A 17,938-nucleotide genomic window follows, 5' to 3' on the forward strand; every position below is an offset into this window, starting at 1 on the left:
CTTTTTCTCTTTTGCTCAATGCAAGAGGTGTTATTCCATCTACTCTCTTCTGTTCCTTGCTTTTTTTAGTTAACAGTGTACTTTGGAGGTTATTACTGATAGAGACAAATAGAACTGCCTCATTATTTTAATGGCTTACATTTAATTTTACTTGTATTTAATGGCTATTCATTATACTTCTTTACAAAGTTATACCCTCATTTACTTAATAGGTTTCCTATAAGTGGACATTTGAATTATTTCCAATCTTTTGCCATAATAAATAATACTGTAACAAATAATGTGGCATGTTTTCAGACATGTTCAGTTAGTTATAAACATAAATTCTTAGGTGAGATTGTTAGCTCAAGTGTATGGGCATACAACATTGCTTCATATTTTGCCAAATTGCCATCTATAAAGTTGTTGATAGAAATGTAAATTGGCACATTGTATGAGAGCCTCTATTTCCCCACAGCCTCAGCAATATAGTCTATTATTAAACTATTTGCCAGTGTGATAAATAAACATTACCATTACCTTATAGATTTAATTTGCATATCTCTTAAAATATGTTTTTATTGGTTGTTGTTTTTTTGAGACAAAGGGAGAGGAAGAGAGATAGAAACATTGATGAGAGAGAAACATCGATCAGCTGGGGACCAAGCCTGAAACCTGACCATGTGCCCTGACTGGGAATCGAACCAGGGACCTTTCAGTTCATGGGTCAGTGCTCAACCACTGAGCCACACCAGCTGGGCACATGTCTCTTATTTTAAATGTGATTGAGCATCTTTTTATATTTGTAAGAGTCATTTGTATTACTTCCTGATAAATTATTCAGATCATTTGCCCATTTTTCTGTTAGATTTTATTGATATTTATATTGATGTGTAGGAGCCCTTTGTACATTAAGGAAATTACTCTGTTGCCTCTGATATGTATCAACAAAAGTTAACTTCTTTCCATGTGGCCATTTAAGAACATTTTTATGCCCTGGCAGGGTGACTCAGTTGGTTGGAGCATCGTCCCAAACACCAAAAGGTTGCTGGTTCCATCCCAGGTCAGGGTACATACCCAGGTTTTGGTTCGATCCCCAGTTGGGGTGCGTACGGGAGGCAACCAATTGATGTTTCTCTCTCACATCAATGTTTCTCTTTCTCTCAACTTCCTCTCTCTCTGAAATCAATAAACGTATCCTGGGGTAAGGATGAATGAATGAATGAATGAATGAATGAATGAATAACATTGTTATGCCCTGGCCGGATAGGTCGTTCTTGTCCTATGTACCAAAAATGTTGTTGGTTCGATTCCTGGTCAGAGCACATGCTCAGGTTGTGGGCTCATTCCCCAGTAGGAGGCGTTTAGGAGGCAGCCTATCAATGTTTTGCTCTCACATTGATGTTTCTCTCTCCCTCTCCCTTCCTCTCTCTATAAAGATCAATAAAAATAAAAAGAATCAACCAATGAATGCATAAGTAGAAGACATTGTTTCTCTCTGCGTGTGTGTATGTATCCCTTCCTCTCTAAAAACAATTAATTTTAAAAAAAATGTTTATGATGTCAACTTAATTCATCTTTTTGTTATGGCCTCTGGTTGTATATTTTACTTAGAAAGACTTTGCCCATGAAGATATTTTAAAAGAGTTCTCATATCTTCCTCCAGAACTTTTATCGTTTTGTTTTTTTTATGTTTAACTCTTTGATCCTCTTGTTGGTGGCAGGAGGAACAGCCCGGCTGTTAGACCAGCCTGCTTGAGTTCTGGCTAGGAAGAATCAGAGCCAAGACTCAAACGATGTATTTAGAAAATTCCAGAGGAAAGAAGTGAGTGGTAGAGGAAACGGGTCAGTGAGTTACAGAGGCAGAAGAAGGGCCCTCGGAGCTTGGGAGTGAGGGAGGTAATGGTAAGGGGGTGGGGATAGGTTCGGGCATGGGTCCTCCATCAAAACGCTTTTAATGGTGGAGATCTTAGGGGGGGACCCAGGTTAGAATCCAATAGAATATTCATCAGCTTCCAGGCATCATGGTCTCCACTAAGGGGCCAGAGCCAGGGCAGGGGGTCAGTATTCAATGCAGCGGGTCCTGAGGTCAGCCATGGTGTTGCTTGTCTGGTTTTGCTGCTTCTCTGGGCCTGGAACTAAAACACAACTGAGGCCTGGATGTCATGCAGAGGGAGGAAAGGTCGGGGGGTCTACACCACGTCAGGATGCACGGGGAGGAAAGGTCGCCTGGGGACGAGGTCCCACCCTACAGATTGTCCATGGCTAGGTGCTTGCTAGGCACTTGGGGCTTCCCGCCCTGGTGACTTTCTGTCCCTGGCCCTTTGTCCTCGCCCTGCTCATGTCTGTCTAACTGCCCACCATATTCTGAAATAATTCGGGGTTTGTGCATTGGCCCTCCCTTGCCCTTCCCTCCGTTCTCCTACTGCGGTGCCCTTCCCAGCTCCCGTGCTCTGTCTAGCCCTGAATCGGAGCTAGTTACTCTAGGGCAGTGGTTCTCAACCTTCCTAATGCCGCGACCCTTTAATACAGTTCCTCATGTTGTGGTGACCCCCAATTTCACTGTTACAAATTGAACATAATTAAAGCATAGTGATGAATCACAAAAACAATATGTAATTATATATGTGTTTTCCGATGGTCTTAGGCAACCCCTGTGAAAGGGTCGTTCAACCCCCACAGGGGTCGCGACCCACAGGTTGAGAGCCGCTGCTCTAGTAGAAATAGTATTCCCATGTGCACGGTGTTGCCACCTTCCTCTCATTTCTTTCCGAGGACAGCTTTTAGGTAAACCCTGTTCCCCAATGGAGAAGGAGAGTTTTAGTTTTTATTGGAGGGTCTCAGTTAAGTTGATCCTCCAATAGACAATCAGGTTCCTCCTCTCACTCCCATGCTTCTCTTCTCACCTCAGCTGGTCTTTGACCTCCTTCTTGCCCTCCCGGGACCTGGCACGCCCTGCCCTTTGTGCGGGTTGCTCAACTGGGGGAGGCGACTTGGACGGAGGCGACTATAAAGCCACCGGGCATTTGTACTTGGCCTGTGCCTCGAGGAGAGCTCTGCGCCTCCCGCAAAGCCAGCAGTTTGCTGGCTGTTATCACTTAGTTCCTATTTCCTAACGCGTCCTTGCTTTCGCTTTTTGTAATTTCAGAATCTCATTTTCATCTTCTACCAGAGCCAGCAGCCGTTGGGAAAGAAGACTGTGCTCCTTGAACAGTGAGTATGGCTTTTTTAAACCATAGATTAAAAGTGGGGGGGGGCAGTTAGTGAGGAGCCTGGGACTCCTCTGTAAGCTCCCTGGAAACCACCCTCTGGTGGGTGATTTCAGAAGGACTGGCGGGAAGGGTGTGGGCACCTGGAGGTTTTCAGAGCTCAGATATGCACCCAGAACCTCCTACAAGCAGTTCGCAGAGACTTTGCCAGGAGGAGGGCTCTGACTTGGAAGGGAGGCTGAAGTCCTGGGCCTGTGGGGACCAGGATGTTTTCCTGGGCAGCGTGACGCTGGAATCAGCCACGAAGGCAGAGAGGAGTTCATCGGGCAGCCGGGACGTGAGTGTGCTCATGAAGGGGACACGCGAGGCAAGACAATGTGGGGCTTGCAGGGGCAGGTTGGTTATCTGGGATGCGGGTGGAGCTGTGGAGCTCAGCGTTGGAGGTAGAGCTGGGGTCCTGTGGAGCTTTAGAGCTCGCCAGGGCAGGCTGATCCCTGGAGGGAACTGCGAGGTGCCTCTGGCAGAGCTGGGCTGTGAGAGAGCACCCGGGACAGGAATGGGAGCCACGAGTGAGGACCTGGGCCCAACTGGTGGCTGAGGGAGCCGCGTGTGGTCTGTCTGACTCACACTGGCGGGGATTTCCCTCCCACCCAACATTCCTCGTGAATGTGGAATCCCAGGGGCATAAGGAATGGGTTGTAAGAGGCTTTCAGGAGTGGAGAGCCCTAAGCTGTGCTGGTCCGCAGGGCAGCTCCTGTTCACATGTGGCTTTCAAGCCCATAAAATGGGATGGTGTGGCTGAAGAACTGAACTTTGAGTTGTATTTAATTCACTTTAATTTAAATAGTCGCACATTAAACAGCGCAAGTTTTTTACACAACATTTACAGCCTTTATTGATAGGGTACAGCCACTATGCCAAAATTCAGCCGTCAATATACAACCTCAGTCTCCATCTACATTAATGAGAATATATTTTACTTTAACTGGGACATAGAGGCAAAGCGCCAAAAATTAAATCAGTATAACCTTAAAATCTTTTTTTTAAATTGATTTTATAGAGAGAGGAAGGGAGAGGGATAGAGAGATAGAAACATCAATGAGAGAGAAACATCTATCGGCTGCCTCCTGCACACCCCCAACTGTTGATCACTAGTGATAGTTTTGAGGAATAAGAACCTAGTTTCAGAAACCAGGGTTGGGTAAATGCAATGGCACTTAATAGCTGGATATTATACTCAGATTTCAAGAAGGTAGTATCTCCCTAACAGCGGTAACACCCCAGACACATGAAAACCCAAAAAGAAGCAAAAGCTCGAGGGGGCTCCTCGGGCGAATGGGCTGGGAGACCCGCCTGTCTCTTTATCTAAACCCAAGAAAGAGGAGGCGCTGGTTGGTAGGGACCTTGAGGAGACAGCTGGCAGTGGAAGTCTTCCCAGAGGGAGACATCATTCCCCAAAGAGGAACCAGTCCGTGACCCTGAAGAGGCAGGAACTAGGAGAGTCCCCAAGAAAAAGTGGAAATGCTCTTTGAAAGGGGAGGCACTCAGCCGTGGGCCTGAAGAGGCTGCTGTAGCAAGAGCAGCAGCCTCCAAGGAACAGAAAAGGCTCCAAAAGTTATCCCGGGAAGAGTAGAGTGTACAGCACCCTGGTGGCATAGAACCGCCCGCTGACCCATCCGCTACATCCCACAAAAACAAATTCACAAGAAAAAAAAAATAAGAAGAGGAAGAGGAAGGAGGAGGAGGAGGAGGAGAAGAAGAATGATGTCATGTTTATCTAGTGGAAAGCAGTGTGGAAAGAATTTTCATATTGCAGAATCAAAGGAAAAAATTATAAGCAGCACTGGCTAGTTTTAAAAAGACACCAGCAGGAATCAGGTCACCAGGTCATTGGTTACTTGCTTTTAAAGCAGTTCTAGAGGAGTGTGAAGCATGGTGGTGGGGACACTGACCTTGGTGCCTTGTGCATAATGGATGCAAAATAAGTATCTGCTTGCAGCCAGCTCAGAGAGGGGGCAAAGGTGGCATGAGCCAGGGACACCTGCAGGATTGGGTTGAAATGCAGGGCATGCCATGTACCTGCAGGATGACCGTGGGGGCACTTGTCAACTTCTTTAAGACGGGAGAAAAGCTTCCTACCTTATAATGTGGGGAGGGATGGAATAAGAGGATGTATATATGAACTGCCTGCACTGGGTCTGGCATACAGTAGTTAACAGATGAAGGTCATCGCTCTTGTATCTTTGAAAGTGTTTATATTCTATTTATTCTTGGAATTTTGCTTTGTACCCTAAGATTAAGGTATTGGAACTCGGGTTCCCCAGGCCCTAAAATCTGAGAACATGAAAAGACATTTGTGACATGTTATGCCCTACCGCTCACCCCAGACTAAACTTGGGAGCATGAGATGCCCGTATCCTCTACCCAAGGAACCTTTGTCCCTGTGTTCAGAGATAAAGGCCTGGAATGCACAGCCTGGATATTAACAGGAGGAGGCCAGAGCAGGCTCCAGCCTGGGATGTGAGCGTGTGTTACTCTCCCGGGTGCCATGATGGCCAGCTGGTTTTCCTGACATCAGCTGGCTTTACCGAGTGCTGCATTGTCTTTAACATTGAAGTGCCTCACTTCACACAGCAGATATGCAAAGTGAGTGCATTTTTCCTTTTCGATCTATTCAGGCAATGAGCATTATCAAGCAACAGATACTTGCCAGGTACTGTGTTATGTTCTGGGATACAAGATTCTTGTTGGGGCAAGCCACATCCTACTCTTTAATTGCTGGCATGATTTTGGACACGTTTCAAAAGTCACCAGAGTAGGAAAAGACAAAAGCGATGATTGGATGGAAATTCTCATGTAGTAGACCGATGACTTAAGCTTGCTGGAAAAGTGTACACGTATATTTTTTCATTCCTTTAAGGTCCTCTGTCCTCCGTAACTTAATTTTTAATAATTGCTATAGACATTTTTAAACCTATAGAAAAGTTGAAGGTTACCACTTAACCTTCACCTGGATTCACCAATGGTTAACATTTCAACATATTTGCTTTATTTCTCTCCCCACCAACATGCACACACATTATATATTTTTCTCCTCAACTTTTAAGAGTGAGTAGTAGATATCACTATGCTTGTCCCCTGCATACTTCAGCATACATCGCCTAAGAACAAGGACATTCTCCTACGTGCAAAGATAACCACAATTTCACCTCACACTCCAGAACTGTATCACCAACACAATAATATTATCTACTATTCAGTCCTTACTTAGATTTCCCCAGTAGTCCTAAGCGTTTTCTTTACAGCTTAAAATACCATTCGGATCCTCTCGGGGATCCTTCATTACATGTAGAGGTCATGCCTGTTGAGTTTTTTTAAGCCATTACCTGCCTTTGCTTCCTCCTCATCCTTGTCCTCATTCTGGGGTCCTTCACTTCTCTTTTCCCCTCTGCTTCTTCCCCCTTCTCTTGCGACAGAGTTTCACTCCCGTCACTCTCTCAGCCCCGCAGGCACCAGCCAGCCTCGAAGAGCAGGATGGACCTTGACGTGGTCAATATGTTCGTGATCGCGGGCGGGACGCTGGCCATCCCCATCCTGGCATTTGTGGCCTCCTTTCTCCTGTGGCCTTCGGCGCTGATAAGAATCTATTACTGGTGAGTTAACTCTGTAATTGAAGTCTTCAGGGGAACCAAAACAGTGTCATCTTCTCTGCTTGTCCTTTTGGTTGTTCAGCATTGTACCATGAAATATTTCAAGCATATAGAAAAGCTGAAGGATGTCCTGCTTTGAATGTTGGGAGTGTTCCGGAATGATTGGTGGTAGCTTCCTGCCAGGTAACTTCTTTCGGGCTTCTGATGGCATCTCTGCCCAGGAGGCCATCCTCACTCCCAAAGTCACCGATTCTTTTAGCAAGGATTGTGCGCATTGGTGGGGATCCCGATGGCAGGTTCTTGGTCCTTGGGTTTCGATCCAGTGGTTTCTGACAGGTGCGGTGATGTGCACTGATAAATGAATTAGGAAGAGCAGGACCTGGAGAAGGCATGTGGGTGGGACAGAATGGCTTCAGATTTGTGCTAGAAGTGTTCATTCCTAAAGTGGCAGAAAGAAAAAGACGTTTCCAATCATGTCATTCTCGTACCGCCTTCGTGGTTGCTTGCCCTATCGGCACACTACCGCCTCTGCCTTGACATTCTCTTTAGAGTAAGTCACTTTTGTAGGTTAAATCAGTTTATTTTAAGAGCAATACCAATATAAATATCACCTCCTTAAGTGGAAAGCTTGCCATCCATAGTCAATTAATATAAGACAGTAAAAATAAGCAGAATACCATTCAACACGGCCGGCCTACAGAGTGCTGCCCCCGAAGGCGGTGCCTCCTTTCTCTCTGGTGAAAGGCTAAGCGGGTGTGAAAGACGCGCAGCCCCAGCAGAGCCGTTCTCCTCCAGGGAATCAGAAGCTCAGCTGTTGAGAAGGGAGTAGCTTTCCCAAGATGTGCTTCAGGGACTTTCCAAGCCACAGTCCATTTACCAAATGAAAGCACCCTTCCCACCGCGTGGTATGCGTCCCCTGGTGAAGGAAATACCAAGATAGGCCAGGTTCCTCCCGGTGCCGTCGGGAAGCGCCCTGAGATTTCACCGGGGCTTCTGGGAGTTAGAACTGCCTTCTGTGCACACAGAGAGGAGTGCAGGGGTTGGCATGTGCCCTGTATCTGCCCTCCTTTCTGGCTCCCTTTTGTTTCATTGGAGTGTGGAATTTTCCACCTGCCAGCCAGGCTCTGACCCTTGAAAAGAAGCTGCTTGAACAGGAGGGAGCTTTTTTGTTTTTTTTTACTCCCTCACTCTTGGGAGGTGGTGACCCTTTCAGAGGCTCACCCAGGACCTCTGCGCTGACGAAGCCGAGACGCCAGCTGTTGAAATGCCATCGTCCTTGCAGCCCTAGCAGCAGGCGTGCTTTGGGCCCGGGATCCCGTGTAGCCTGACATGGAGAGGCCAGAGTGTGTGCCCCACGTGCCCCACAGAGGCTCCGTGGACTCCACACACAAATGCTATTTTTCTTAAACAAATCAAATTGAAATGGAAAATACAATTCAGTGCTGTGGCCCGTCACCATGGCTACAGCTGCAAGCAGAGGTGTAATTACACGAAGGCTAATTCCCCGCATCCGTGCGAAGCCAGCTCTGTGCCACACCGTCCGCAGCCCCCAGGTTCCTTGGGTCGCCGGGAGGGCTTTTTAGAGTCAGATGCCCTCTGTTGTGGTCACGGCACCTCCGGTGGTGGCCCTGGTAGCTCACGGCGAAGCGTTTGGTGCCGCCTGCGGGAGCAGTCACAGCCCACAGCCCTGTGGAAACGAGTGGCCACGCTCCGGGCACACTTACAATTTGTGCATTTTTCTGTATGACTTGTACTTTAGGTAAAAGTTTCTCTAAAAAATAACAATGAAGGATGTGGAGAAATTGGACCCCTCATATACTCCTAGTGGGAATGCAACATGGTGCAGCCGCTTTGGAAAAGTCTGGTGGGTCCTCAAAAGATTTTTTTTTTGTTGTTGATTTTGGTTCTTTTTTTTTTTTTTTTAAAGCTACTAAATGGCCCTGCAATTCCACTCCTAGGTATTTACCCAAGAGATCTGAAAGCATGTCCACACAAAAGCTTGGGGCATTATTCACAATAGCCAAAAGGTAGAAACAACCCATGTCCATCAACTGATGAATGATAAATAAATGTGGCATATCCATAGAATGGAGTATTATTTCACCTTAAAAAGGAATAAAGTACTGACACATTCTATACTGTGGATAATTTGAAAACATTATGCTAAGTGAAGTAAGCCAGGCATAAAATGACAAAGATTATATGATTCTACTTATATGAGTGAGATACCTAGACTGGGCAGACTCAGACACAGAAAGTAGAATAGAGATGACCAGGGGCTCAGGGACAGGAAGGAATGTGGAGTTTTTGTTTTGTTTTTATTTTATTTTTTAACATATTTTTATTGATTTCAGAGAGAGGGGGAGAGAGAGATAGAAACATCAATGATGAGAGAGAATCATCGATTGGCTGCCTTCTGCACACCCCACACTGGGGATCGAGCCCACAACCCACGCATGTGCCCTTGACCAGAATCGAACCTGGGACCCTTCAGTCTACAGGCCAACACTCTATCCACTGAGCCAAATCGGCCAGGGCAGGAATGTGGAGTTTTTGTTTAAAGCAGTGGTTCTCAACCGGTGGGTCACAACCCCTTTGGGGGTCGAACGACCCTTTCACGGGGGTCGCTTAAGACCATTGGAAAACACATATATAATTACATACTGTTTTTGTGATTCATCACTATGCTTTAATTATGTTCAATTTGTAACAATGAAATTGGGGGTCACCACAACATGAGGAACTGTATTAAAGGGTCGCGGCATTAGGAAGGTTGAGAACCACTGGTTTAAAGGATACAGAATTCCTCTTTGGGATGACAGGAAATTCTGTAAATGGATAGTTGTGATGGTTGATGTACAGTATTGTGCATGTCCTTAATGCATTGAATTGTACACTTAAAATGGTTAGGATGGTAAATTGTATGTTATCTATATTTTACCACAATAATAAAAAAAGAAATGTACTGTAGAAATACTTGTCTTCAGAAGATCCTGTAAACTAGAGAAGGCAGCACTCGTGAAATAAAGGTCTGGACCCTGGGCACCTTTCTCAAAGAAGGAACCCCATGGAGGCTGCTTTTGAAGGGCTTCAGTGATGTCTGTCCCTGAAACAGGAGCAGTTCGGCTTTTGTACCAAGATTGTTCATCTGGGAAAGATCTTGTTCCTGAGACATTTGTTTATTCCAGTTTAATTCTTTCCTTTGTTTCTGTCCTGTACGCTTGCAGTTATTTTTTTAAATATATTTTTATTGATTTCAGAGAGGAAGGAAGTGGGAGAGAGAGATAGAAACATCAGTGACTGATTGGCTGCTTCCTGCGCGCCCCACACTGGGGACCAAGCCTGCAACCCGGGCATGTGCCCTGACCAGGAATCGACCCTGACCTCCTGGGTCATAGGTCGATGCTCAACCACTGAGCCACACCGGCCAGGCCACTTGCAGTTATTTCTAAGTTCTGCCTTTGTAAAGTTTATCATTTAGAGGTAATTTATTCTCTGTTATTCTTAAACCAAAGAAAGTTGGGTTTGTTTGTTTTCCTTTCATAATTTTTAACTGACCTGGTAGTTTAAGGAGTCTTCTTCCTACTCTTCCATTGAGAGGAGCATTTGAAGTTACTGAAAATATTGGTTCTCAAGCTCCTATTTCCAAAGCCTAGGTGAGGTTTTCCAGGGATGTAGGAATTAAATGAGATCCCTGGACCAGTACCCACCTGGTAATGGAGGGTTCCTCGTGCCCTGAGCCCAGCTCCCAGGCTGCCCTTCCAGCCCCATCTCCCTTCACTCAGGATCTGTCATGCTTGGTCTTCCCATGCCCTGTCTGTGCTGTGCACACCTTGCTGCGTTGTCTACCGCTGAACCAATAGGTGTTGAGTATCCAGATGCTGAAGCAACATCACCATTTCTGCAAGGTCCTTCCAGCTCTCCCTTGATCTCATACTCTGTGTTAGAGTTATAGAGGAGTGGAAGGTTATAAAAAGGTAACAGAAAATATAAATTATCCATCACCCCCAGTCATTTTCTTCAACACCTCTTTTGTTCTTACCACCTGTTTCCCCACTTCATCTGTATACAGTTTAAAAATTTTTGACAGAATTGGAATCAATAGTATAAAAATATTTAGTCCTATGTTTTCATTTGATATCATGTCATAAACATTTTCCTGTTATTAGTCTTTGAAGACCTCATTTTTTTTAAACAGCAACATATTACATCATCTGGATACATTGTAATTTATGTAATAAATTTTCTGTTTATGGGCATAAAGATTAGCGCAGATTTTTTTTTTCTAATTGAAATAACACTGTTGGACATCTTTAGAATTTTTTTTTTTTTTTGAGATTTCTGCTTATTTCCTTGGAACAGATTATTCCTGGAAGTATAATTACTGGGTCAAAAGGCATGAGGTTTTTACAGACCCCTGATGCTTAATTCCAGGCTGCTTCCTAGAAAGGTTGAACATATAATTGGGTGTTTTTTTAATCCTCAACTAAGATATGTTTTACTGGTTTTAGAGAGAGGGGAAGGACGAGAGAGAGAGAGAGAGAGAGAGAGAGATCAATGTACAAGAGAAACATGGATCGTGTTGCCTCCCCTACTAGGGATCAAACCCTAGGCAAGGAATTGAACTTGAAACCTTTCGGTGCACAGGACAACTGAGCCACACTGGCCAGAGCTGTTTTTTTATTTTAAAGGCATTTTTCTAATTTAGATTATTAAAAAGGTATGTCTTGTTGTAATATTCATTTCTTTAAGTATTAGTGAAATTGAACATGTTTCCTATATTTGTTAGTCCTTAATTCTCTTCTGCTTTGAATAGTATTTTTGTTTATTTTGTTCATTGTTGAGTTGGGGTCTTAGCCCTGGGTCTTATCATTTTGTAAGCTTTTTATATGTTAAATGAATCTGTGGCCCTCATATGTGTTGCAAATTTTCCCCTTGAGTTTTGGCAAGTGATATATTTACAAGAATATAATCTTTTTTATTTAATACTAATTACTACCATTTATTGAATACTTAGCATATATTGAGAATCAAACAAAACTTTGTATATGGATTATCTCATTTAATCTTTACCATATCCGCAGTAGAATGAGACATTTCCCCCTCATTATAGATAGACGAGATTCAAGATCATATAGTCAATAAATGAATGAGGTGGCATATGAATGAACGAACAAATTTGTATTGTGGTGCACGATTTAGAATTTTGAAATAAGCTTGCTTTGTTATAAGAAGAGCTTTAAACTAGCCAATTTCATTCTATTTTTAATGTTTTGAATAGGCAATACATTCATTTGCAAAAGTACTAAAAAGAAAGAGATAAGGCTCCTTCCCACCTCTGTTGCCTCCCCATCTACTTCTCACTGTATTGCCCATCTCCACTCCAGATGCTCACCTTAATAGTGTCTTGTTTTTGTTCCTATGCTTTTGGGATGCAGCTCGAAATAAATATGAATTTATGTTCTCATCTTCCCTCCCCTTCTTTTACATAAAGGGTTAAAAACCAGTCAACTTGGGCTATTTGCTTTTGCAAGACTTGGCTATCTCTTTGGTGCAAAGTACACCACAAAGTGAATCTCTGATTGAATTAATTGCCTCTCATCTTGGAGAGATTCTTCGTGCAGAAAGTTCAATGTGTTTAGATGGTAATTTCGTATTGAAATCAATTTCAGGCCAAACTCCAGCACTGCCAAGTCTTATGTAACGAACAGAAGCTGAGCTTTCAACCAGCTGCCATATGTTGTAGCGAATAAACTCAGAGGACTAATGCAGATAGTTCTTTTAAAAAAAAAGTTCTCACTCTCAAAATCTGTATAAAAAATATGTTCTTATTTTCTGGGGAGAGTTAAAATTGTGACCTTTACTGAGCTTATCTGCTGGAGTGGAAATAATGTCTGTACAAAACCAAATGTTTGTTATAACTTCTGCATCACAATTAAAACCCAAAGAGTTTTTAAAAAACTGTCAACTCCATCAAAATCCACTACTTCAGAATCCTTACCAACTTTAAAGCTACAGTAACACTTTATGGCTAAGACTCAAATGAAGGAAATTAGGTTGGTTGGAACGCTAATTAAATCTCCAGCTTGCTCAACTAGATTTACAAATGGGTAAGTTTGTGTTTTTTACAGAGAATCGCCAGCACTGGACAGCTGTTAGAGTAGTTAGTCCCGAGATCAGAAGAAAGGCAGGCCTCCTGGAGACAATTGTCTGGTGTTCCTTCTTCCCAGAGATTTGTGGGTGTGTGAATGATACCACCACCAGCAACTGCAGCCTTGATGAGAGTCCAATTCTTTTTTTTGTGTGTATTGATGTCAGAGAGGAAGAGAGGGGGAGAGAGATAGAAACATCAATGATGAGAGAGAATTATTGATAGACTGCCTCCTGCACGCCCCCTAGTGGGGTTGGAGCCCGCAACCTGGGCATGTGCCCTGACCAGGAATCAAACCGTGACCTCCTGGTTCATAAGTCAATGCTCGACCACTGATCCGCACCAGCCGGGCGAGAGTCCAATTCTTCATCTCCATGAAGAGCACGTTGCAAGAGACACTACCTTGAAGTTTTTGATGCTTTTCCTGTCAATTAAAGGGCCTCTGCAGGGAAGTGCTGTACTTACTCCGGGATGTCTGTGCTGCACACAGCGGCAGTCTTGCCCACATGTCCATGGCTGCTCGCTTCAGATTCCAGGTGTCGGTGAATATGGCCCACCAGACTGCTAGCCGACTCGGCGCGAGGAAACCAGCTTGGTCGTGGCCTTTTCGGTGTCCTTCCCAGTCTTACCGCCAGCCATTTCCAATTCTGCAGAAGCTCAAACAATCCAGGCAGAGTGAGGGCTAGTCAGACACCCAGGGAGATCCCACTGCCGACTCCTCCTTTGCACTGCCACTCAACTGCTAGGAATATGTGTTCAAAACAGGTTATTTCGTGTCATGCTTCCTAAGAAAATACCCCTCCTCCCCCTCCTGGTTTAGAGTGATTATGTGGTGACATACTTACCACCGTATTCATTTGAGGTACTTTCTGGAATTCTTTCGCTTAGCTCTCCTTGAGGGTGAAGCTCTGGGGACGCGAGTTATGTGGAGGAGGAGGGGCAGGAGAAGTGTTGGTCTGACCTCGAGGTGGGCCTGTCGTGAGGACCTGTGCCCCTCCCACGGCCACGGCTCCGGAGCGTGCTGATCTTGATCTTGGCGTGGCCTGTGTGTTTCCTTCCAGGTACTGGCGGCGGGCCTTGGGCATGCAGGTCCGCTATGTCCAGCATGAAGACTATCAGTTCTGTTACTCCTTCCGCGGCCGGCCTGGGCACAGGCCGTCCGTCCTCCTGCTCCACGGCTTCTCCGCCCACAAGGACATGTGGCTCAGCTTGGTCAAGGTGCGACCGGGAACGGGTTTCCACTTGGTCAAGGTGCGGCCGGGAAATGGGTTTCCCCCTCGGACATGCCGTCCCCAGCGATGGGAGGGAGCAAAGGGAACCCAGAACTGTGGCTCAGATATCTTAACACTAGTGTCATCTATGATTCACATCCTTTTATCAGACAAAATGCATTGAGTTGAATGTTGTTTGTAAAATCTGTGCCTTAGAAATCATTTCACCTCATGAGTAGTTCCTAGGAAAGGTTTCTGGCAGCTTCATCTCAGAACTCTCACTGGCAAGATCAGGCTTTGAAAAAATCATTGTTCTTTTAGACTCCACGTGTCCCCTCTTCCTCCCCCGATTTCTCCCTGATGCCTCCTCATCCTCCTCCCTCCCTCCTCCATCCCCCCCCCCCTCTTTCTTTTCTTCCTTTCTTCCTCACCTACTTAGAGAAATGATCTTGATTTGGCAACTCCCTGGGATAGTTCTCCAGATCGCTCACTTTCTGTCCTGTGTGGCAACCTGCTTCACTTGGCAGGCGTGACCAGCTGGTGTGGGTTGGGGCTGGGGAGGTCTTGGGAGGGAAGCACCCAGGCTCCCACCTCAGGCAGGACTGTACCCGACTACCTCAAGGATGACCCACACCAGGAGTGAAAAGGCCACACACCCTCTAGTTACTTGTGTTTTTATTTCCACGTTCCACTGTGAGGACACTCATCCTCATGCCTTCCCGACCCTCTCCCTTCCTGTCCCCAATTCAGATAAGCATCTTTCATGTAGTCGGGTATTTGTTTATTGATAACCCATGTTTCTCGGTTTCCTGGTGGAAAGTGGCACATATTTAAATGGAAGAAACTAGAATCGGGGTGATCAGACATGGTTCTTAAAGAAAGCCTTGCTCCTGTGGGCTCCAGGGCTGGCCAGGGCTCTAGCAGAACAAAACCAACCCTCTAGCTCCCAGTCAGTGGCTGAATGACTGGAGTAAGTGTGGAAGGGGCGAGGGGGTGGGGGGGGAGGGAGGCAGTACCTGTCAGCTGGTGTCAAAAGTGAGAGATGCAGACGTGCTGCCTTCACCTCTGTCCCCCTTTTCCAGTCATCCTCCGAGTCCCCTTCACCTATGTATGTATTAGTCTCCGGGCCTCTGCTCCCTAGGAGGCGCCTGGCAGTGCTTATTCCCATCAGATGTTACTAGGGTAAAACTCCGAGTGGCCCAGGACCATATGTCCCCAGGGTTGGCTATCTAGGTTACTTGGTAAGTAGGCGCAGCCTTCTCAGAAAAGTGGGCCGACATTGTCTGCATGCCGCATACTGACTCTCCGGGCCTGTGTGTCCTCAGTTCCTTCCAAAGAACCTGCATTTGATCTGCGTGGACATGCCAGGACATGAGGGTACCACCCGCTCTCCCCTGGATGACCTGTCCATAGACGGGCAAGTCAAGAGGATACACCAGGTAAGCAGGGCTCCACCAACAATTGCCAAGAGTGTGGGTCTTGCCCTCCACTGCATGCCTACGCCTGGCGAGCAGTACTGACTCAGAACGAGTCTCCAGTGCATTCTGTTAGGTGCCTGCACACAAAGTGGCTCCCCAGTGGTCTCCTTGGCCGGCTGTGGAGGGCCAGGGCTTATTGCAGACGATTCTCCTCTAAGCCTGTTGCAATTGTTGTGAAGAAATATGACAATCTGAGCATTCTCTTGGCTTTTTGAGGAAGTTTAGTGTTTCTCAAGACCATTTCCCTGGAATCTGTGTTTCTGCTTACCAACTATGTGATGACCACAATAGCCCATCTGCCTCGCTGGGGAAGATGGGGAGGATGCTCTTTGCATTTTGTTCTGCTTCAGCATCTATCTTCAGCCCCCCACTGGCTGGGCTTTCAAGGTCCTGGGGCTCATGGACCATTTCAGAATTTAGTAATCCACCGTTTTACATTGATATTACTATTTCCCCCAGATAAGGTTATTTATTTAATGTGTGTATGTCCCCCCTACCCCTTTAACCTATGTACTTTGATGAGGTCAGGAACCTTGTCTCTTTGGCTCTTTGCTGTATCTTCTGCAGCTGACCATACTTCCTTGTACATAACAGATATCCAATTAATATTTTTAAGATAAACAATTATCTAAAGCATCAGTGGTGGTTGGTTGGATGGATAGATAGTTGGCTGGATGGTTGGATGGTTGAATAGATAGATGGATGGGTGGATAGTTATATGAATGGATGGTTGGAAGGATGAGAAGGACTTTAAATTAGGGCAAGAGTCAGCAAACCATGGCCCATGGGCTATATTTGGCCTGCTGCCTATTTTTGTAAGCAAATTTTATTGGAGCACATCCATGTTCATTCATTTATGTATTGTCTTAGTTGCTTTTGTGCTACAACAAAAGAGCTAAGTAGTTGCTACTGAAATCAAATGGCCCACAAAGCAGAAAATATTTACTCTCAGGACCTTTATAGAAAAGTTTGCTCCTATAGAGAAACTTTCAGTCCCACCAACAACGCAGAGACTGACTCGGAATTAGGAGAATCTTTTTTGGTTTTATACTCAGAAATGACCTCTCAGTCACTTGTGCCAGGTAAAGGTGAGTGCCTGCCTGCCTCGGGTCCATCTGGATAACGGGTCCAGGAGAGGTTCCGGCCCCCTTTCATCAATATGCTTTTCGTTTGTCCCCAGAGGCAATGGAAGTTGTTTGCTCTGCGATCACAAGTGCCACTGTCTACAGCTGCATAACCAACCCCCCTTCTCATTTTCCTTCCAGTTTGTGGAATGCCTCAAGCTGAACAAAAAACCGTTCCACCTGATGGGCACCTCCATGGGCGGCAATGTGGCCGGCGTGTACGCTGCTTACTACCCGTCGGATATCGGCAGCCTGACCCTCGTGTGCCCCGCTGGTGAGTTGCCAGGCTAGAATGTCCCCCTGAGCGAGGGGAGCACTGCAGGGTCTGCATCTCCGAAGGACCAAGTGGCAGTATCTGCTGTGACTGGCTTTTAGAATCATCTTTTGATGTGTCCTTCAGAGATATGCAACGCTTTTGTGAAAACTAACCAAACACTAGTTGTCTAACCATAATCCTAGCCCTGGCTGCTCTGGCTCAGTTGGTTGGAGCATCGTCCGTACACCAAAAGGTCACGGGTTCGATTCCTAGTCAGGGCACATACCTAGGTTTCAGGTTCTTTCTCAGTTGGGGCACTTATAAGAGGCAACCAGTCGATGTTTCTCTCTCATATGCATGTTTCTCTCTCTCTCTCTCCCCCTTCCTCTCTCTAAAATCAATAAACATATCCATGGGTGAGGATTTAAAAATACACATCATAATCATGCCCTAGCTGGTTTGGCTCAGTGGATAGAGTGTTGGGCTGTGGATTAAAGGATCCTGGGTTCAATTCTGGGGAAGGGTATGTACCTCGGTTGCAGGCTTGATCCCATGTGTGGGAGGCAACTAATCGATGTGTCTCTCACAACAATGTTTCTCTCTCAACAAAGTTTCTCTCTCTGTGCCTCTTCCCTTCCACTCTCTCTAAAAATCAATGGAAAAGTATCCTTGGGTGAGGATTAACAAAACAAAACAAAACCATAATCATAACCACACTGACTTTTAAATTATAGAGCCAGCCTTATTCCACAAAGAATTTGGTGGTTAATTAAAATGTGTATGGTACTTTACAGCACATAAATACATCCTATATAATAAAAGGTTAATATGCAAATTGTCTCCTGGACCGGGCATTGGACCAGGGGGTGGGGCCAGCCAG

At 45.5% G+C, this 17,938-nt stretch overlaps 1 protein-coding gene across 5 annotated transcripts in view; it reads left to right on the forward strand.

Moving 5' to 3' along the window:
• The window catches only part of ABHD6 (abhydrolase domain containing 6), a 52,603-nt gene that overhangs the window by 19,395 nt on the left and 15,270 nt on the right, over positions 1–17,938 (forward strand). For 2 of the 5 annotated variants that reach the window (XM_014541367.1, XM_014541365.1), the window contains exons 2-6: positions 3,128–3,192; positions 6,665–6,841; positions 14,051–14,207; positions 15,526–15,639; positions 16,944–17,076. In XM_014541367.1, the coding sequence (XP_014396853.1) occupies positions 6,723–6,841; positions 14,051–14,207; positions 15,526–15,639; positions 16,944–17,076 (523 nt within the window). In that variant the 5' untranslated portion in view covers positions 3,128–3,192; positions 6,665–6,722. Of the gene's footprint in view, positions 1–3,000; positions 3,193–5,734; positions 5,835–6,664; positions 6,842–14,050; positions 14,208–15,525; positions 15,640–16,943; positions 17,077–17,938 lie in introns of those variants that run through there. The other 3 variants (XM_005868402.2, XM_014541366.1, XM_014541364.1) reach the window with 3 other exon arrangements.

Source organism: Myotis brandtii, unplaced genomic scaffold (assembly GCF_000412655.1).
Source record: "Myotis brandtii unplaced genomic scaffold, ASM41265v1 scaffold268, whole genome shotgun sequence".
NCBI classification, from domain to species: Eukaryota; Metazoa; Chordata; class Mammalia; order Chiroptera; family Vespertilionidae; genus Myotis; species Myotis brandtii.